Here is a 21,254-nt window from a genome sequence, read left to right as displayed (position 1 = left end):
TCCCGCATTTTTATATATAACTCGTGGTTGGTAACATATTTAACGTTCATTTATGGATTTTGTATTCTGTTTGCATGTGAAAGAGCCTCGTCTCGTCGTGAACTTGCTCCTTCTTCTGCCCTAAAAGCTGAAAGCGGAGCCATTGCTTTGGGACAAAGAGGAAGGAGATGCCGTTGATAACTGCTCCCTGTAGCATCATCCACTGCGTGATTTTGCAAAGATGTCTTAGCATGACTAGAATCACTTAGGAAAACAAAGCTGTCTGTGAGTTACTTAACAACAAATCTGTCAGTGCTGGTTACCATCTTCATGCGCCCTTGTGGATAACATCAAAAGCTACTACAATGATTCTTAGCTTCACAAGCCCTTGGTAAACCAAATGCTGTCTGAAATATCTCTGTTTTGCAGTGTGGCATCTGTCTGCCTGATGCCTTCCTTCTCCCCACCCCACCTCCCCAACTCATCCCTGACCCCTACCATTGCAGAGCCATGGAGCTCTTCCAGCCTGTCAGAAGAGCAGAGAAAGGGATCCATGCCCACTGATGCTTTGGCATTAGGGAAAGTCCAGTTCTTGCCATGTTGGATACGCCGGGGATTGCTGGCTTCGCTGCAGAAATCTGTGTAGGAAAAATCAGGAAGTCATTACCAGTGAGCTGAGACCAACTGCTTTGGGACAACACAACAGAAACACTGCGAGTCTGGATCAGGGGAGAACGCTTTGCATCTTTTAAATGCTGAATGAATTCTATTTTAAAATATTAGGTTTATATTTTATGATATTTGATCCACCTCAGGAATAGGATTCCAAATGACATTGTACATTCCTGCTGAAATGATCTGCACAAATTGGTGACCAAATATTCAGAAAGTGGGGTGAACATCCCGATTTTTCAATTAGTTAAGGACAGAACGACTTAAGAGTCTTCCTTCTGGTTTTTTCATACTTCAGTATCTTAGAAATACACAAGTCAACATCTGGCTGATTCTTTTCATTGCGTAGGACTGTCTGGCCTTCTAAGTTCCATTCCTGGAAAATTGGGTCGCGGAAGAAAAACTATGGATCCCTCTAAATCAGAATTGTAACCTGTGTCCCTTTGACCAGCTTATAGTCCTTCTAACCCTAACCCTAAAACTATTTGGCTAACAATTTAAGCCAAAAGATCCCTTTAAAAATTGAAGAACAATATAAGGAAATCGGTTGAGCACCACTGGTAAAGGCACACTAGCAAAACGTCTGCTTGTGGACTATGTGTGTACATATACACGGGTTTCAGAAAAAGAGGACAATACGTAGCTTCTTTGGTTAGATCTCTTTCAAATGGTACGAACCTTGCAGGCAGCCTCTGCGATCATGGCGGCTGAGGGCCGGCTCTGCACTGGTTAAGATGCCATGGAAAGCTGGCATGCTTTGGTGCTTGCTAGGCCCCATCAGGTCCTCTGCGCTTGGCACCTCCCTTTCCAGCGTTCGGGCTTTGCGTGGCACTCTGGTGACAGGTGGGGGACCTCTAGGTGGGAGAGGTCCTGCTGGTGGAGGATCCAACCGAGGTCTCAGTTTCGGGACGCTCTTGCAGGGCATCCCACTGCAGTAGTCAGGAGGGGGGAATGTGCCAATGCCACTGTCCAGAGTCCGTGTCAAGGAGCTACACACTGCGGACATAAACCAGAAACTACAGGTAGTCCTCGAGTTACGACCACAATCGAGCCCAAGATTTACGTTGTTCAGGTGAAACGTTTTAAGTGAGTTTGCCCCATTTTACGATTTTTCTTGCAGAGTCGTTAAGTGAATCATTGCACTTTGTTAAGTTCGTAACATGACTGTTAAGCGAATCTGGATTTCCCATTGTTTTTGCTTGTCAGGAGGTCGCAAAAGCTGATCACATGACCCCCGGTACACTGCAGCTTGCCAAGCCCCTGAATTTTGATCATGTGACCATGGGGATGCTACAACGGTCGTAAGTGTAAAAAACGGTCAGAGGTCACTTTTTTTCTGTGCCGTTGTAACTTTGAACAGTCACTAAATGAACTGTTGTAAGTCAAGGACTACCTGCATGAGGAAAGGTGAAGCCAAAGTCTACACCTTCTTCAGAAATCCATCTCCCTGACCTACTCAGCAGTATATATTGGGGGCCATTATATGAGTGAATGGGTAGCGTGCAACTGTCCAAATATTTAGCTCCAGGTTTCATGGTCAATGGCCAGAGATGATAAGAGTTGGAATTTATATTTAGAAAGCCAAACGTTTGCTTTCATGAAAATACATCTGCCTGGAGAAAAAAAAACCTCCTAGAATTCTTATTTATTTTCTTCAAACCAGTCCCCTTAGACTTAGAGCAAAAGTCCCAACCTTTCCAGTTCCAGACCAGCAAATGGGGAGGCTGGGGGGGGGGAGGAAGAAAAGGGGGTGGTTTTTCATGTGAGCCTGCGGCCAGGGGACCCCTGCCTTAGCGGAAAAGCAAAGCAGAAGACAGTAAGGTGAGTTTGCAGGTGCTAGAATTGTGGGCAAATGTTGCTGATCCTCCAACACAACATGTTAGTTATTCTGTCCTCATTGCCTTGTCTAATGTTCAGAAGTGCATACGCCTCCACCTACTTTCTTCTGTCCTCTTTCCACAATTAGGAAGAAAATCCAGGAAAGGGGATTTCCAACATTATTTGCACAAAAACCTGATTTTCTTCCACATCTATGCTCTGTGAAGAATGAGATCTCAGCAAGCGTTACCTAAATTATGGTGCTTTTTAAATCCAATGTCTAACGTTCTGTCAACATCTAGATGTTCTAAACGTCTGACTCCCAGGATTCTCTGGTATCACGGCTATTGATCACGCTGATGGAGAATTATGGGAAAGTTCCCATAATTCTACATCAGCGTCATCAATACCGATGAGTATCCTAGAGTTCTGAATTACAGTTCTGTAATTCAGTTCAAAGGATACGAAGTGGCAGAGACTGCATTACATAGGGGGGGGGGGGGGAAATCGTCACCTCCCTTTTTAATAATCTCATTAATTGGAACAAAACCACCAGATCCCGCTACAGATAGGCTATGCATTTCCTTTCTAGGAAGCAATTCTCTGTGGTAGTAATTTCCTGTGTAAACATGGGAGTACAATTCACGGAAGCTTGTGTGGAATCATGGGAATATCCTTGACAGGACTTCATTCTCCTTGTGGAAGAAATAAACCTGGTGGTGTTATTTTTTATTTTGCTGCATTTCAACAGTACTGGCCCCCAAAAGATTAGGAGGCCATCCTATGCTAGCTGCTAAGTTGAAATAACAGCTCTTTTGCCAACTCCCAGCCTATCCCTTCCGCTTTCCTTGGAGCTCACCGGCAAAGTGCTGGGAGGTCACCAGTTCAGCCAAGCTGTCGTCAGATGGCAGATCTTCCCGCAAGGTGGCTTCGTGAAGCTACAAGGGAGACAAAGGAGACGAGAATGAGTCTTCTGGCAGCTGAGGCATGGATGAGGGGCTTCAGGTTGCTTCCCCACGACTCTCCACACCTGACAGCTCACCTTGTCTGGAGCCTCCGGACAGGCATGGAGGTGCCCAACAATGCCATTGCGTGGCGGCCGGATAAGGCGGGGATCTTTGGCATCACGCAGGCCTCTTTGTAGGCCCTGTAGCTCATTCTTCTGCTCCAGATGAGTCTCACACGGGGCCTCTTTCCCATCCACCCTGCAAGAGCAGTGGAGGTCAGTACCCTGAAGCTCCTCCTCCTTTCAATCCTTTACCCCGTTTTGCAAGATCTGTAGGGTCTCCTCGCAGGAAAGAGACTTGGGACCCTCTCTAAGTACTATCGCAAGAGCAGGAGAATGGATGTCCTTCACACTGTCTTCAACTACAACTTCCATAAGCCCCGCCCTCTGCCCTTGCTAGCTTGGATTGTGGAGAAGTAAAATTGCAAAACATCTAAAAGCAGGGGTGTCAAACTCGATTTCATTGAGGGCCGCATCGGGGTTGTATTTGACCTTGGGGAGGGTGTAGCCAGGGGGTGTTGCAAGCTCGACCTCATTCATGTCAGGGGGAGGACTGGGGGAGCGGGGCGGCTCCATTCTCTGCAGTGGAGGAAGGTGAGACCAGGAAGCATGCCAAACCCTTGTCTTCCAGAGCAACCTCGCTGTCCCTCTCAGGCCACAAGGAGGACCCCCAGATGGCGGCGCAAGCTGTGCAGAGCCCTAGGCAGAGGAGGGCAAGCGCCCAGCCTGGCCCGCGAGCAACCTAAGCACCAGGACCCCACAGCCTAGCACAGCCCAACCCAACCCCGCTTCCCCAAGGGGGTGCCCGGTTGTGCTTACCTCCTCCTCTGCTGCTGCTGTGCTCGCTCTCCTTTGTCAGGTTGCTCATGGTGGGGGTGCGAGAAGGAGGCCCACTCCCTCTCCAAGCAAGGAGACCCGGCTTTGTAACCAAAGCATTCTCATTGATAAGATGAGAGACCACCAAGAGAAGTCAGGAGGAGGAAACAAGGGGATGGCGAAAGGGCAGCAGGGCTGCTGGTGGCCAAGTGCCAAGGCAAGACTTTCCTCTGATCCTCCCTCCCTCTCAATAATAATAATAATAATAATAATAATAATAATAATAATAATAATAATAATAATAATAATAATAATAATAATAATAATAATAATAATTTTATTTGATTAGCCGCAACCCTCTCCCGAAGGACTCGGGGCGGCGTACAATCAAAACGGATAAAAATACACATAAAACAAACATATATACAAAAAGAACAGAGACATATACATATGTGCATGGAGGAGAGTTGACTTATAAGTGAAAGACAGTTAAAAACACAATTTAAAATCCCCTTAAATAAAATTACTAAATTAAAAAACCCATCAGGAGCGATACGAAGTTATGGTTGAGCCAGGCCAGCTATTTGGAAAAGGTGGGTCTTGAGCTTGACACGGAAGGAGCGGAGGTCAGTAGTGGTCCTAATATCCGGGGGGAGGTCATTCCACAGGGCTGGGCCCGCCACAGAGAAGGCTCTGCTCCTAGGCGCCGCCCCATGGCACTGTCTGGTGGACGGCATCTGGAGAAGTCCCTCTCTGTGCGAGCGGATGGGTCGTAGGGATGTATGGGGCAGAATACGATCCCGCAGGTAACTAGGTCCTGAGCCATGGAGCGCTTTAAAGATCGTAATCAAGACCTTGAAACGCACTCGATAGACCACAGGAAGCCAGTGCAGCTCGCGCAGGAGAGGTGTCACATGGGAGTACTTAGTACTCCCCATAATCACCCGCGCGGCCGCATTCTGGACCAACTGCAGTCTCCGAGTGCATTTCAAGGGAAGCCCCATGTAGAGAGTGTTACAGTAGTCCAGGCGAGACGTCACCAGCGCATGGGTGACTGTGCGTAGGGCGTCCCGGTCCAATAGGGGGCGCAATTGGCGCACCAGGCGAACCTAGTGGAACGCCCCCCTGGCCACGGCTGTCACATGTTCATCCATGGACAGCCTGGCATCTAGGAGGACGCCCAAATTGCGCGCCCGCTCCACGGGGGCAAGTTGAATGCCCCCAATGGCCAGGGATGGAATTATCTGGTTGAACCGGGGAGCCGGAAGCCACAGCCACTCCGTCTTGGAAGGGTTGAGCCTGAGTCGGTTGTCATCCATCCAGACCCGTACGGCTTCCACACACCGGGACATCACTTCGACGGCCTCGTTGGGGTGGTTCGGGGTGGAAATGTACAGCTGAGTATCATCAGCGTACAGATGATATCCCACCCCGAAACCACGGATGATCTCACCCAGCGGCTTCATGTATGTGTTGAACAGGAGTGGCGAGAGGACCGACCCCTGTGGCACCCCACAAGTCAGGGGGCATAGGGTCGACCTCTGCTCCCCTGCCAACACACGTTGCGTCCGGCCAGAGAGGTAGGAGCCGAACCACCGCAAAACGGTGCCCCGGACCCCCAACCTTCCTTCCTTCCTCTTCCCTCTTCATTCTCATTTCTTCTTCCTTCCCCTCTTTCCTTCTTTTTCCTTCCTTGTTCTTTTCTCATCTTTCCTTCTTTTTCTTTTTCTCTTTCCCTTTCTCCTTTCCTGTCCCTTCTTGGAGGCTGAAATGCAAAAGGAGAAACATTTCTCCTTTTGGTTTGTTTTTAGTTTGTTTTGTTAGCCCTCCGTCAGCAAAAACAGAGCCGGGGGGGGGCACACGTACACCCCGAGGCCCTGTTTTCACCGCAACAACTTCCTGCAGCCCTCTACCGGGCAAAACGGAGCTCCGTATTGGCTGGCAGAGGTTTGCAGGGGGCTGTTGCAGCTGAAAGTGGAGCATGGGAGGGCCACGCACAGTCCTCCCGAGTTCCATTTTCGCTAGCAGAGGCACCTTCACTGTTTCCAGGGCAGCCCTATGGGCCAGATCTAAGCACCCCATGGGCTGGATCCGACCCGCGTGCTTTTGAGTTTGACACCCCTGATCTAGAGGACTTGCCTACTTTCAAGTACATGGCTTGCAAAGCTGAAGGTATCACTTCTGAAGTCCATCTCTCAATCCATCAGAGGCAAAAATCATCACCCTCATTTTCAGGCTCCTTGATTTTTGACTCTGGTTATATTAGACCTTGTCAGAGACATCCAGAATCTGGGACCCTGTTAGCAATCTTGAGGGTAATAATTTTTATTTAAAAACAAAGAGGGGGGGGGGACTTTTTAGCTCTTTGGGAATGTGAAAAAAAAAAGCTTGGAAACAAATGGCCAACATCTGGTGAAGTCTTAACAAGATTAAAAAGTGGGGGTGGGTGGGTGTTGTCCACTTTAAAAAGAGTTTCACTCAATCTGTACAGCTATTCATTATCCTCTTACCCCCCTCACTGGCTCCACTCTTGATCCCAACCAGAAATCTTCAGTTCTATGCAAATTTGTATCCCAGAGTTAGCGAGAAACAAAGCGCTGATCCTAGCTTAAGTACGGCACCTCTTGGGGGTGAGATCAGCCTTCAACATGTGCCTTTAAGCTCTTTCAGGCAGATCCCACTCTGATCCGCGCTCTCAGCTCTGACTTACCTATTGAGCAGCTGCTGCATGAAGTTCTCCGCAGTCACCTCCTGGTACATAAGGGTGAGTTGGCTGTGTCCGGTATCACAGGTGTGGGACCGAGTCTTATCCAGGGCCAGCCCATTGATATAGGCCTTCTCCTCCTCCAGGGCCTTGCGCAGGTCTTCCGCCTTCTCCATCAGCTTGGAAATGTTCAAGCTTTCGGACTCCTGCTTGCGTGAGCCGGCTTTGCTGTCCTTGGCTTTGGGAGTCTCCGGCCTCCGGTTGAGGGCAGGCAGCTTGCTCTTGCGCAGGCCAAACCAACTGGCAAGACCACTCGAATTCTTCTGCTTGGTCTCCCCGGAGGTCGGCCCGCCTTTGTGCCTTCGCAGGACGTTCTCTTCAATACCTTTCATCACCTTTTCTTCAATACTGGCGGGAGGCCCAGCTTTGCCCTTAGCCTGGTCCGGGCCAGGGGGGTTTTTCCGCCCAAAACCGCTGGATGCCTTGGCTGTGGGTGGGCATGGCTTGGGTTCGGGAGCAGGGGGCTTGGTTGGGGACTTGGACGGTAACTTGGTGGGGCTCCCGTGGGGACTCTTGGTATTCTTCCCGGGTGGCAGGGGTTTGGAGGGATTTCTGTTCACTGGCGTCCCTAAGGAGCGATTCTTGGAGCCCGGGTGCTCAGCATCGTTGCCACGGGAACCCACAGAATGGGAAGAGTAGCAACGAGGGGTTGATTCGTTCCCATGGCAAGGCTCGGGGTGCTTGAGGCTGCTGCTCCCAGAGCCCAGCCTGGGGTGGGCATCGGGAAGGCTTTCCCCACGCTCTCCTGGCCGGGTGGGGGCCCTCCCCTTCTCAAAGCCCGGTCCCTCTTTCCCCTCCGCCCCTTTCAATCTCCCAAGCACTGTCAGCCGCTCTTTGAAGGGCATGCTGGCTGCCACCTCCAGCCCCCGCTTGGTAGAGCCGCTGGCGCCTCTCTTGGAGTTGTCGGGGTTCCTGCGGGCCAGAGGCGGCGAGCGCCTGCTCTCTGAGCCCGACTTTTCTCGGTGGCCGGCAGGGCAGGGCTCCAGTGAGACGTCACCAGGCGCCACCACCCGAAGAGGAGCCAAGCGGCAGGAAGGCAGGAGGGCCTCAGGTGCATCCAATTTGGTATCACGGAAGGAGGGGGACCGAGAGCTCATGGCACTGCTGAGGGTCAGCTCTAAGATGTTCTCGTACTCATGGGGTTTGTGGTACCCAAAAGGGTCTGGTAATGTGGGAGTGATCGTGGGAGACTCTGGGACAAGGGGTCGGCCAGCCTTGGGGGAGGGATGCCCTCCACCAATGCCAGAGTCCGCAGGAAAGGGGCTGTCGGGGGAGCCCTTGTGGCTAGGCGTTGGGGAGTGGTACACCTCGTAGGTGTTACTGCGGCAGGGGATTTTGGAGCTGCGGGTGAGCTGCGGGCTGAGGCGAAGGGCAGCGGGGCTGGGCGGCGGTGGCATTTTCAGCAATTTGAGCACCTTGGAAGGGGAGGGGATAGGGAGCCCTGGCTGAGACTTATCTTTGTCTTCGCTGGAGGCAAGGACGCTCAGGTAGGCTGGCTCCCTGCAGGCAGAGGGTGGGCCCAAAGCCTCTAGGCAACTCACGGCCTGGATGTGCTTGTAGCTCCTGCCCTGCCCGCTGGGGATCCCCATCAAGCAGGGCCCACTGGGCTCCCCATTGAGCAGGGCACTGTCCCCAGCCTCCCGAAGGACATGCTGCAGGTACGTCTCCACCTCACCTAATTCCAGCTTGTGTTCAGCCAGGGCACTCAGCAAGACTTGCCCAGGGTGTCCTTTCTCTGGAGGATCAGGCTCCCCAGCCTCATCGGAGGAAGAGGAGGAGCTGCCCTCACTTTTGAGCGGAGGCTGCCTAGGCACCCCTTCGCCCTGAGCCAGCAGCAGACACGGCCAAGCTTCTGCCGTCACTCCTTCTGGGGAGCTCAGCTGTCCAGGTTCTCTCCAAGGGGAAGGAAAGGCGAGCAGTGGGTCCATCTCTTCCAAGGAACGAAGCACTTCCAGGATTTGGGCCTTCTTTCGCAGGAAAGGGGAGAGAGCTTCCAGAGATTGGGGATTAGATCCAGGAATTTCCAGATGGTGTTCTTCGGAGATGACCTGGGGACGAAACCAAGATATACAGAATGTAACTTGGCCAGCTTTGGATTTCCATTTCTTCTCTCTTGACCACAACATCCTCTGTGTTATTTCTGCTGGTGTGCCCAGGCTCCTTTACAACCAGATCAAATAATTTATTCTACTCTTCCACCAGTCTAGTCTAGTCTTCTACAATGGGCAAAAGTTCCCCAGAAGTAGCGGAGAAAGAATTTTTCCATCCCCTTCTGGCTCAATATTATTTTTAAGTGGCAACATAATGGATTGAAGCTAAAATGCAAGAAAAGCAGGAATTCTGCTTCCTGCTCTCCATGTAAATTTTACCTTCAATCCCGGCTGTAGTTTGCTAAAGTGTGCACTGAATGGATGCCACCAAAGAGAAAATATGCGGAGGGATGGACTAGAAGATGTTAACTTTAGCCAGTCCTATGAATTTGAGGCACTTGCCTCCCATTCCAATCCTGCATTTTCCATATATAGCATACCCACAAGCAAAGTGCAGTTTATTTAATCAGTTTGTACTGCCACCCTTCTGAACAAGTGAGCTTCATCGTTTAAACAAAATTAAAAATAACATCAGTTTATTCATTTACTTGATTTTTATTTTTGACTTCCACCAAAATCTTTAGCCTCTCATCTCAGCCAACAATTTCTTCGGCAGCTCGAAATTCAGAAACATACCTTACAATTAAAACCATAAAGACATTTTCAAAACGACAAAAACAGTAGGCGCCACCTACTGTTTTGATGGGCGGATGATTGGAACAAATGTTTAAAACACAGTAGAACCTCGGGTCACGGACGCTTCTGACCACGACCAAATCGTGTGCCGACCAAAAATTCCGCAAATTTTTTGCATCGGGTCGCGAACAAATACTCAGGTGGCGATCAAACACAGCCGCGCCCATTTTTCCTGCCGTGGTGATTTCCCCTTCTGTGCCATTTTTTTTTGTATGCACATGCAGAGTCAGTCTTGTTTCCGGTCATGGCCAAATCGGGTTGCAACCGAAATCCTGGAACAGATCATCGTCATGACCGGACTGTCCACAGCACTGAGGAAAGTATCTGCTCTGTATGGAGAACTAAGCAGGCAGGAACTGAGGCGAGGCAGGTTGCCGTAACAAGCAACCTTGATTGTAACAGCTAACAGTGGAAAGTGCAAGGCAACTTCCGAACCGGCAGTAACAACATTGGCCATCTGACAGCTCTTTTGTATAGTAGCTGTCAGACAGCTGAACCAATCAGAAGGCTGAGTTTTCCAGCTGAAAGGCTGCTCGTGTCTTAGCCAATTAGGGGAGTTCTGCGGCTGGCAATGCTTTTGACAGTGTCGTAAGTCCGAGGACATAACAGTGTCAAACTGACATTCACTAACACAGCCAAAGAAATGGGTGCTTCCATACGTTTGGACCCCAGCAAAGGACCAGGCCTTTCGTGCCTTATGAAAGGCCAGCAGTTTCAGAGCCATCCTAATCTCAGAATAGATCACTGGAGAAAAGGAACCAAAGCATGCGCTCATCCTGCCTGAGTGGATCAGACGGATAGAAATAACTGGGAGAGACGGTCCCCTCAGGTAACTCAGTCCCAAGCTATGAAAGGCTTTAAAGGTGACAACGGGCACCTTGACTTGCACCCAGAAGCACACTGGCTGTCAATACAGCTCACCTAAAGGTCTACGTGCACCAAGGTGCTGGCACCATTGGCTCCTTGCACAGCCACGTTCTGCCCCAGTTGAAGCTTCCGAAAGCTCTTTAAGGACCACCTCGCGTAGGGTGCACTGCAGTAGTCCAAACAGGAGATCACAAGGGCAAGAATGACAACGAGCAGGGCCTTCTGGTCCAGGAATAGGCACAACTGGCATGCAACCCTTGCTATTGTTGTTACTTGCGAAGTCATGTCCGACCCATCGCGACCCCATGGACAATGATCCTCCAGGCCTTCCTGTCCTCTACCATCACCCGGAGTCTATTGAAGCTCCCGCTTACTGCTTCAGTGACTCCATCCAGTCACCTCATTGCCCTGGCATGCAACCCAGGAGTGTACAAAGTCCCTAACTAAGCACAGCTGCTGCTTGTCTTCAAGCAAGAGCCATGGGTCCAGAAAGATGCCTCTCTGCAGTCTCCCGATTTGGATCAGGGATGTTAGTGGGTGTTTCCTTCTACAGGGACGACCATCTTTTCTTTCTAAGAGCCACGGTGACGCAGTGGTTAGAGTGCAGTACTGCAGGCTACTTCCGCTGATTGCTGGCTGGCTTCAGTTTGGCAGTTCAAATCCCACCAGGCTCAAGGTTGACTCAGCCTTCCATCCTTCCGAGGTGGGTAAAATGAGGAGCCAGATTGTTGGGGGCAATAGACTGACTCTGTAAAACCGCTTAAAGGGTGCTGTGAAGTACTATGAAGTGATATATAAGATTAAGTGCTATTGCTATCTGTACTTGTTCTTTTATAACTTTGCTTTTAAAAATTCTATGTGCCACCCAAAGTTATCAAGCCAAGTGACCTTAGAAACATGAATCAATCAAACAAACAAATCTGTTCTGATCTAGGCTTCCCAAAAGCATGAAGCCAACTCCTCGTCCTGATAAAACCCCTTTTATTTAGTTTAAAGTGAATTCCTCTCCAGCAAAGTTCTGGCAAAGTCCTTTCAAGAGATTTCACAACTACAGACCTTTATCAGGCTTGGAGAGCTGCCAGGCCGGTATCTTCTAAATGCCACTCTATAGCAGACAATCCTTGGCAAGAAGTCAGGAACAGATCTTCACTCTAATGAATTGAACTAATTGTCCCCTGCAAACTCCCCTCCCCTTTTGCTGCTCTTTATTCCCTATGGGAGGGGCCATTCACCGTCTACCTGTGGCTTTACTCCCAAGTCAACTCCTGTTCTTTAGCTGCTCCCTTCCTCTGGCAACTCTGCGCATGCGCACACTGGGAACAGGCTCCAGCTGTTCTTCTGCCTCACTGATGTCTGACTCCAAAGGCAGCTGATAACTGGTATATGGCTCTGGCCCCATCTCTGCCTTCGACACAGAGCCCTCCTCAGAGCCTTCCCCAGACTCCAGGACTGGCCCATGTTCCTTCCCAATCTCCTCACTGTCTGAATCTGGTGCCAGATCTGCTGGCCGGCCACAACAAAATCTGCCTGACCCAACTTTTGAAACCAATTTTTGAAGGAACAATCCCATATCCGTTTCCCTACATACAACACAACAATTTTCCTTTGGTAACTTTGATCTTCCTCTTTTTCTTCCCCTTGGAAAACAAGACAAAAAAACTCCCACTGCCCACCACATCTCATGGTTTGAGTCAGAGCCATGAAGCTCACAGCATAAGATGATGTCTACTGAATCAAAAGTCTACACTTGTAACTCTGTTATTAAATATAACCAATTTTTATATAGAACATGTTCTAAAGATGTAATGTTACTGGATGACATTGGGAAGAGCTAATGGAATGCCATTATGTGGTTTTGCTTTAAATCTGGAATATTTTATATAAAAGGACGTAAAAACAATTATAGTCAAATGAAGGTTGAGGTATGATGATAGTAATATATATAAATATACTTGATTTAAAATATATGATTTGATATGAATTGTAGGTGATGACTGTGGAAGGGATGCACGGAGGTTTTTGTAACCAATCAACACACTTTCTACAATTTGCAATGGAAGATGGTTTTGTGGGGTGGTGGTGCTTTGTTTTGTCTGTTTGTGTTTATTCAAAAATAAAAATAAAAAATTCTGTACAAAAAAAAAAACTCTACACTTGTGCAGCATTGCATCAATTAATGGCTCCGGGCCCCATTCCAAAAAAACGTATTTTCGCTCCCTGTCTTAAACTATTAACGAAGTCTGACGCACAGGGAAGCTCTCTCTCGAGTGGCCCAACGATGAAGCAGTCGCAACAGCAGGTCTGTCCCTGCAGATGGCAATCCGGAAATGAACGGGCAATCGAGTTCTTACAAAACGTACCTCTCTCTGCAACAGGCACCGTCCCAGGGGAAACGAAACCGGGAGGTTCTCTACTGTGCCTGGTTGGGAGATCGGGGACGGACTGGAGATTAAGGAAGCTGGATGGGCTGGAGTCTGAAGAGACAATTAATAGAATGAATGGCTCCAATACATCTGCTTGCAGAGAGCAAACGCCCTGAATGACGGCGCCTTCCAAAAACAAATCCATGCAACGTACTTCCAGCAATTCCCCACTGCTTGGAAATACGTGTGAACTCAGCAGCCACACGGATAAACCAACCAAGGTTTATTAGGATTGGGATGCTCCCAAATGACTGGAACCCATGAGTAACCAGATTTTGGCTTGGCATACCAAATAAAGGTAAGGTAAAGGTTCCCCTCGCACATATGTGCTAGTCGTTCCCGACTCTAGGGGGCAGTGCTCATCTCCGTTTCAAAGCCGAAGAGCCAGCCCTGTCTGAAGATATCTCCGTGGTCATATGGCCGGCATGACTAAACGCCAAAGGAGCACGGAACACTCTTATCTTCCCACCAAAGGTGGCCCCTGTTTTTCTACTTGCATTTTTACATGCTTTCGAACTGCTGGGTTGGCAGAAGCTGGGACAAGTAGCGGGAGCTCACTCCGTTATGCGGCGCTGGGTAATCGAGCCGCCGAACTGCCGACCTTTCTGATCGACAAGCTCAGCGTCTTAGCCATGATCCAGCTGTAAATGCAAAATTTCCCCAAAGATTTGAGCTACATTCGTGATGGCGAACCTATGGCACGTGTGCCAGAGGTGGCACGCAGAGCCCTCTCTGTGGGCATGTGCGCCATCGCCAGCTGCTGTTTTGGTTTCCAGCTGGTCTTTGCAGGCACCGGAGAGCCGGAAAACAGCCGGAAAACGGCCCAGAAAACAGCCAAAACCCAGGCTGTTTTTCAGACTGTTTTCAGGCTGCTTGGGGCTCAAAAAACGGCCTGAAAAATGCCCCCAAAACAGGCATGCACACGCTGGCCAGCTGGTCTTTGGGTTTCTGATGCTTTGGTGCCCACGCATGCATGCACATTCTGGTTTGGGCACTCAGGGCCAAAAATATTTGCCATCACTGAGCTAGATAAAACAACCTTTTTTCCAGCTCTATCATTCCAAGACTCTCTCTGTATGCGGTCACTCAAACCCCACCCATCCTGCAAACAAATCTTGCCTGTCCATGTAGGCTGAGCACATGGTAAGAAAGAAGGGAGATAAAAGAGAGAGGACATACCTGAGAGAGAGATCCGGAAGTCAGCTTTCGATGGAAAAGATCGCTGAGAGCCTGGTTTTGCCTTTCCAAGTCAAAGACCCGTTTTTTCAGCTTTATGCATTCTTCACGGAGATCCTGAGAACAGAGAATGCAGCCTTTAAGCTCGAGTCAAGGGCTTACAGGCTCAAAGGCCCACAAATGCTCTCGTCTGGTTTCCTCCCCTCCCCACAGAGATCCTCTAGGTTTAGTCTTTTGTGGTCAAAGTGGACTCAGGAGAAATCAGCATTTGCCATCAAGGCACACACATTCCCTTCCCCAAAAAAACCTCAATCCTGTGACTTGCACAAATAACGCAGGTTTAAGGTTGTGCATAAATGTTTGATCATATTTCACAGACACTGATACTTGTGACAAAAACTGGAGAGGAGGAGGAAGAGGAGGAAGAAGAGGGAAATAGTACTGAAGCCTTTTCTGCTGACTCCTGGGAACAGAGTAACACAGGATTTTGGCATGCAAAAAATGCCAGGTGAAATCCCGTCCCCACAGAGATTAAGTAGTAGCTTTGGGTGATGAGCTAGCTAATCAGAGGCAATGCAATTAACGTTTGCAGGACTGATACCAAGCAACTAAGATTTACTATCTGCCTGTCCTTCATCTCTATCAGGGATACAAAACTACTATCATCTCAAGGTTTACAGCTGGTTTTGTTTAGAACAATGAGAATTGCATTCCGAAAGTGGGCTAAGCCACGTCCTCCATTTAGAGAGAATTTCGGGAGTTTGAGAAAGAAGTATTTCAAGTATCCACAAGACTTAAGGGAAGTTCCGAGCCCCACTCCTTCCCTCTTACCCAAAACACAAAATAGGGGTCATATTGTTCGCCCAGCCTTTTTGGGGGAGCCACAAAGGAAGCTGATGGGATGAATATTGTCCCAGACTGCATTTTTTCATCTCTGACTATAGAGACCAGTGGCAGAAGTTCCTCCGACATTCCCATTCCAAAAACTAAGAGCATAAAACCTAAATGTGACTTCATTATTACAAATGAATTATAGTACCCTGTTTCCCTGAAAATAAGACCTCGCTGAATAAAAAGCCCAATCGGGCTTTTGAGTGCATGCACTAAAATAAGCCCTCCCCAAAAATATTGATTTTGTACAACGAAGAAACATACAAGAGTCCCATTTGTTCCTTCTCTCTCCAAATGAAGTCCAGCAGAGGATAAAGTAAGTGCAGGCACCAAAGGGCCCACAGACCATTCCTTTGCTTGCTGACTTAAATGTTTCAGGGAACTTTACATGGCTTTAAAGCACAACAGCAGTTGCTGGTCTCCTCTTTAACTTCAAAAATGCCACTGAAGTCCATGGAGACATTCTTGGGAAGTAAAAATGGGGAAGGGGGAGGGGAGCAGGCCTAGGAAAAACAGAGTGGGATAATAAGTGTGGTAAGGCCACACTTGGAATACTGCATTCAGTTTGGGTCACCACAATGTAAAAAAGATGTTGGGACTCTAGAAAGAGTGCAGAGAAGAGCAACAAAGATGATTAGGGGACTGGAGACTAAAACATATGAAGAACGGTTGCAGGAACTGGGTATATTTAGCTTAAGCGAAAGAAGGACTAGGGGAGACATGATAGCAGTGTTCCAATATCTCAGGGGTTGCCACAAAGAAGAGGGAGTCAAACTATTCTCCAAGGCACCTGAGGGTAGAACAAGAAGCAATGGGCGGAAACTAATCAAGGAGAGAAGCAACTTAGAACTGAGGAGAAATTTCCTGACAGTTAGAACAATTCATCAGTGGAACAGCTTGCCTCCAGAAGTTGTGAATGCCCCAACACTGGAAGTCTTTAAGAAGATGTTAGATTGCTATTTGTCTGAAACGGTATAGGGTTTCCTGCCTAGGCAGGGGGTTGGACTAGAAGACCTCCAAGGTCTCTTCCAACTCTGCTATTGTATTGTATTGTAATAAAGCCTCTGGAGGGCTGCAAAGGAGGGATTTCACCAGCCTGCTTTCTGCAGAATTGTGTGTGCCTGGCCAAGCTCCACTTTTAACAGCTCTCAAAATCCCAAAGATGCCCTCAAAGGCCTTGGAGACAGACTCACTTTTTGGTTTAGCAGCGCTTGCACCACGTGGTTGGCTACCTGCAAAAGAAGGAGGAGGAGGAGGAGCAGATATAAGCACAAAGGGAGAAGCTATCTCTCCATCAGAAGGTGCTATCGGGGGAAAGAGAAGGCAAAGCAGCAGTACCTCATCCAGGCAGCGTTCGTAGGTTTCCCGCTGGTTCTCATTGGCTTGCACCAAAGCCAAATTCTCTGCCTGAGGACATAGAGAAGAGTCAGGCTGCTGGAGAATAAAAGAGGACCTCGAGTTTCTTCTCCAGGAGGCATACAGGGAAAAGAAATGAAGCATGGACAACTTTCCTTCTTCTCTCTGCTCCACCCCACTTCTCTTGTCCTTGAAAGTGCCTATTCCACAGCATTGCAAAGCTATGTTTTCTACCAGTGCCCTGGGAAAGGAGTGTTCTGACCTAGGCTTCCCAAGAGTTTCCCAAGCAAACTCCGACAAAACCCCCTTTTATTAATTCACTGTGAATTCTCCTTGTTCACATCCAGCAAAGTCTTTCAAGGGAGGATTTACAGTCACAGACCTTATCTGGCTTGGAGAGCGTGGCAAGGTGTCTCAAAGAGTCATGAACAAATTAAGCGAACCAATTGCCTCCTGCAAACTTCGCTCCCGTGTCCCTCCTCTTTTATTTCCTCTGGGAGGGATCATTCATCCTCCACCTGTGGCCTTACTCCCAAGTCAATCCCTGCTCTTTAGCTATTCCCTTTGTCTGGCAACTCTGCGCATACGCACACTGGGAACAGGCTCCTGCTGTTTGTCTGCCTCACTGATGTCCGACTCTGAAGGCAGCTGATAACTGTCAGACGGCCCTGGCCCCATCGCTGCCTCCGACACAGAGCCCTCCTCAGAGCCTTCCCCAGATTCCAGGACTGGCCCATGTTCCTCCCCAACCTCCTCACTGTCCGAATCTGCTGCCAGCTCCCCTGGCCACTGGCAGGCCACAACAAAAAGTGAGGGATTAAAGGTCATGAGGTTCAACAGTTGGCACCTCCTTTCAGAAGCCAGAACAGGTCAACAAGATTTGTTGTCCCATCCCTTGTAGACATCATGTACCCCACTCAAAACCCCAGAATACGACATTTGTGCAAAGTGCATATAACTCACATTAGGAAAAGGCAGAAAAGGAATACACAACACCTGACACACGTAATGAATTCACTTGGGCCTATATGTCTGGGGTGAGGGTTTCACTTTCCCTGTATGCCATGTTGGAAAAAAGGGTGCCAATTTTGGGGAATTTGGGAGTGACACCAAGGGAGCAACACAAATTTAGGTCATTCATCTATGCGAGCCTGTGCTCCCCCAATAGGCTCATATAACATTCACATTCTTTCTGTATAGGTAGTCCTCAGGTTATGGTAATCAAAGTCTGTGATTAATTCAGTGAATCCATAATTCACTGTCAAGACAGTTTTGCTGAAAATTTGAGGGTAAATGCTGGTGGGTTTCAGCAAAACAATCAGAGAGCATGGTTCCATGATAGTGAGTTGCTGCAAATGGCTATAAATGTGCCCCATTGCCAAGCAAGTATTTCAACTCCAGGTTATAAGTACCACCCAAGTACTGTGTTTCCCCGAAAATAAGACAGGCTCTTATTTTCTTTTGACCCCCGAAATAAGCGCTTGGCCTTATTTTCAGGCAGGTCTTATTATTTTTGAGGTGCAGGAGGCAGTGAGCGTGATCACCTCATGGCTGCTGTTTTGCAATATTTTGGGGGAGGGCTTATTTTCTGGGGAGGGTTTATTTTGGTGCATGCGCTGGAAAGCCTGATTGGGCTTATTATCTGGTGAGGTCTTATTTTCAGGGAAACGGGGTATCTATGCTTGCTATTGCATAATGTGTTATCTACCTAAGCTGTTGGATAAGATGCAGTGAACTTTACAGACTCTATTGCATTGTTTCTCAACCTTGACAATTTAAAGATGTGTGGGCTTCAGCTCCGGAATTCCCAAGATCAAGAAACACTGTTCTACTGCAGGGATGTCAAACTCGCGGCCTGCGGGCTGGATGCATCATACACTTTTAGCACATGTACTCACAAGCCCAATTGGGCTTATTATCCGGGGAGGTATTATTTTCAGGGAAACAGGGTAGGTCTATCAGAACTTCAGTCAGTAAGCAACTGATTGTAAGTTGAAGACCATTTATATGTGCCAATGCTGGGAGGCAGCTCAGATTCAAGTGAAATAATAGATACTACGTAGCTACCATGAAACAAATTGCTTGCAATGAGATCTCAATTCACTTCTTCTGCCAGCCTTTCATTCAGCTGGTGCTCTGGTCTCTGGAACCCCTTAACTCAGGAAGACAAGATCAGGCCTCGTACCTCTAACTCCCGGAGTCTCTGCAGAAGGTCCTGGGGTGTCCTTGGCTCATGGCCATCCCCTTCTGGATTCATCTTACTCTGCAGCTCAATTTCAGACATTGTCTCCTTTGGGCAGAGAGAATCCAGTAAAAGAGAGCCAAGTTTTATGCTCCTGCCACAATAAAAGACCCACCAGCAATTTCAAAGAGGGGGGATGGTGGGATGGCAAGGCTGTGCACCAGCTGCCTCCAATAACACCATTGGGATTTCTCTAACACAAAGGGTGGCCAGGAATGAGGGAAGAGTTAGGATCCATGCTTATAGCATGGGTTTAGGGCCATAAATTCAGCCCCCGATAATCCAAAGAGGTTCAGAAGACCATCTGGTATCACAGTGATGCGGGGAAGGATTAAGGCCAAGTGATGCCCTAAGCCATTGATGGCTAACCTTTTCGGCACCAAGTCCCCAAAGCGTGCCCACGCATCCCCAAAATGCAGTGCATGCACGCCTCCTGTACATGTGCCCCCCCATGCCTCCCGTGTGCCCCCCCATACATGTGTGCACGACACCCCCACGCGCATGTCCCCCACCTCCTGCGCATGCGCAGCAGAGACTTAAAGACCAGCTGGCTGGCGGGAGACACGCCCGCACAGCTGAGCTTAGCTGGGACAACAGCTCGCGTGCCCAGAGAGAGGGCTCTGCATGCCACCTCTGGCACATGTGCCATAGGTTTGCCATCAGGGCCCTAAGCCCAGCCCAACAATGGTGCCCTATGGCTTTTCCATCGATTAAGTGACACAAAGGCTTAATGAGAGCTGAAAACTAAAACTGGGTGTGGCAGTGAAAGTCTTACAGACATGGGGGGGGGGAGCTGTGGTGGCCTCTTCCCTTGGGGCCTCCTTGAGCATGCCTATTTTGCTTCATGGTTAATCCAGGGCTACGGATGGATGATAGCACTGGAATTTGTGGAGCCTATTTTTTTGCTCTCCCTTTACTTTATTCAGACTAGAAGTGGGAAGTCTCTGGGGGTTCCCAACTCTGTTCTTTATTCCCAAGCCAACCAAAGCAGGCTTGAAATCGGGCCCAGAGACCACTATTGGGGGGCAGGGGCTTGAAGGGTAGAAACTGAAGCCTCCAAAGGTTTTCTGCTTCCACGGTCCCTCCTTTAAATTTTGAATAAAACTCTACAAAACCGTGCCGATAAAATCCAGTCATGGTGGTCGCATTACAATTAGATGGACTGCGGGTGATGTGCAGGGAGTGGGTTGCCCCCCTCCACCCCCACATCAGGATGAATGTATGATCCCAGCTAATATCTTGGCCCTGCTCTTTCCCAGCCTTTTCTTACCTTCCTTTAGGGGCCCAGTGATGGACACTACGACAAGCCCAACCTCCAGGCTTCCCTTCATCACTTTTGCCTGAAAGAGAAGCAGAGAGAGTTCAGAGTTGCGCACCGTTCATCAAAGGATTGTTGCCTTGAAGACGTACATCAGCATTCAGGCAATGTAAGTGAACAGCAGAGAAGCCACAATGGGAGCTATTTTTAAACACAAAGATCCAACTCCCACAGTCTTTTTCCTCCAAGGATTTCCCCCATCCCACCCCCCTGGTACCTCTCATTCCACGCCTGTGACGGGTTGCTAGAGCGCAGTTTACAAAAGAATGGGGAAACATTTGACGCAGCTGGGGCCAATCTGCTGGGTCATCTTGAAGGAGTTTGGATTTACAGATTTAAATCCTGATTCCTCTGCCCCCAACCCAGCAACTATTAGGAAAGCAACAACCAAACCACAGCACTCACTACTGCAGCATCCCCGGTGATGCTGAGGATTTTTTTGGGGGGTGGGGGGCTTGTTTAAGGATGGGCTGGTTTTTAAAGAGGACATGTTAACTGGGAGTTGTCCAGAAGATAGTCAGAAATATTAAAATTAGACCTTGTACAACACGGGTGTCAAACTCGTGGCCTCCCGTTGCTGTCACATGATGTTTTGCGATGTTTTTCCCATTCGCGGAGCTGGGGTGGGCGTGGTCTGCCTGTGATGCATCCGGCCCACGGGCCACCAGTTTGACACCCCTGGTCTACAATCAGAGACATTTAATACATTGAAGATCAGAAGCAAGGCTCTCATCATCCATTATGTTCAGCTTGCAAACTTCCCCAGGTCATCTTGTCTGGCCACAGATAAGAGAATGAATCCAGGGTCGATGAGACCAATGACAAATCCAGCAGAGCTTCTACAATGTGTGGCCAAAATGAGCTTGTTCAGCATAGGAGGAGCAGGTTCCTCCTGCGGCATGAAGTTAGTTTAATCCATAATATGTCTTCATTTGCTTTTGGCTTAATGCAACTTGAGAATCCAGCCATTATTTACAAACTAGAGTTTACTGTTTTACATGACATAGAAATCAAGCCACTATGGTTTGCTCAGCAAACCATTAAAGCCACAGCTTGCAATCTACATGCCGTGACAATGATTTTAAGAAGATGTACCACACCAATGTTCAGTCTCCGATGCAGTGATTCTTAATCTTGGCA

The 21,254-nt window shown here is 48.7% G+C and overlaps 1 protein-coding gene across 5 annotated transcripts in view; it reads right to left on the bottom strand.

Annotated features, from left to right (window-relative positions):
- Window positions 1-21,254, bottom strand: part of NCKAP5L (NCK associated protein 5 like) — a 62,216-nt gene that overhangs the window by 2,901 nt on the left and 38,061 nt on the right. For 3 of the 5 annotated variants that reach the window (XM_081935273.1, XM_081935272.1, XM_081935274.1), the window contains exons 2-12: window positions 20,067-20,136; window positions 18,740-18,844; window positions 16,537-16,605; window positions 16,392-16,430; window positions 14,311-14,424; window positions 13,069-13,182; window positions 7,002-9,103; window positions 3,512-3,674; window positions 3,329-3,407; window positions 1,330-1,647; window positions 478-617 (exon numbers count right to left, since the gene is read on the bottom strand). In XM_081935273.1, the coding sequence (XP_081791399.1) occupies window positions 478-617; window positions 1,330-1,647; window positions 3,329-3,407; window positions 3,512-3,674; window positions 7,002-9,103; window positions 13,069-13,182; window positions 14,311-14,424; window positions 16,392-16,430; window positions 16,537-16,605; window positions 18,740-18,838 (3,237 nt within the window). In that variant the 5' untranslated portion in view covers window positions 18,839-18,844; window positions 20,067-20,136. The remainder of the gene's footprint in view (window positions 1-477; window positions 618-1,329; window positions 1,648-3,328; window positions 3,408-3,511; window positions 3,675-7,001; window positions 9,104-13,068; window positions 13,183-14,310; window positions 14,425-16,391; window positions 16,431-16,536; window positions 16,606-18,739; window positions 18,845-20,066; window positions 20,137-21,254) is intronic. The other 2 variants (XM_081935276.1, XM_081935275.1) reach the window with 2 other exon arrangements.

Source organism: Natrix helvetica (assembly GCF_964273705.1).
Source record: "Natrix helvetica genome assembly, chromosome: 1".
Classification (NCBI taxonomy): domain Eukaryota; kingdom Metazoa; phylum Chordata; class Lepidosauria; order Squamata; family Natricidae; genus Natrix; species Natrix helvetica.
Note: the sequence above shows the minus strand (reverse complement) of the source record. Positions and strands in the feature narration are given on the sequence as shown.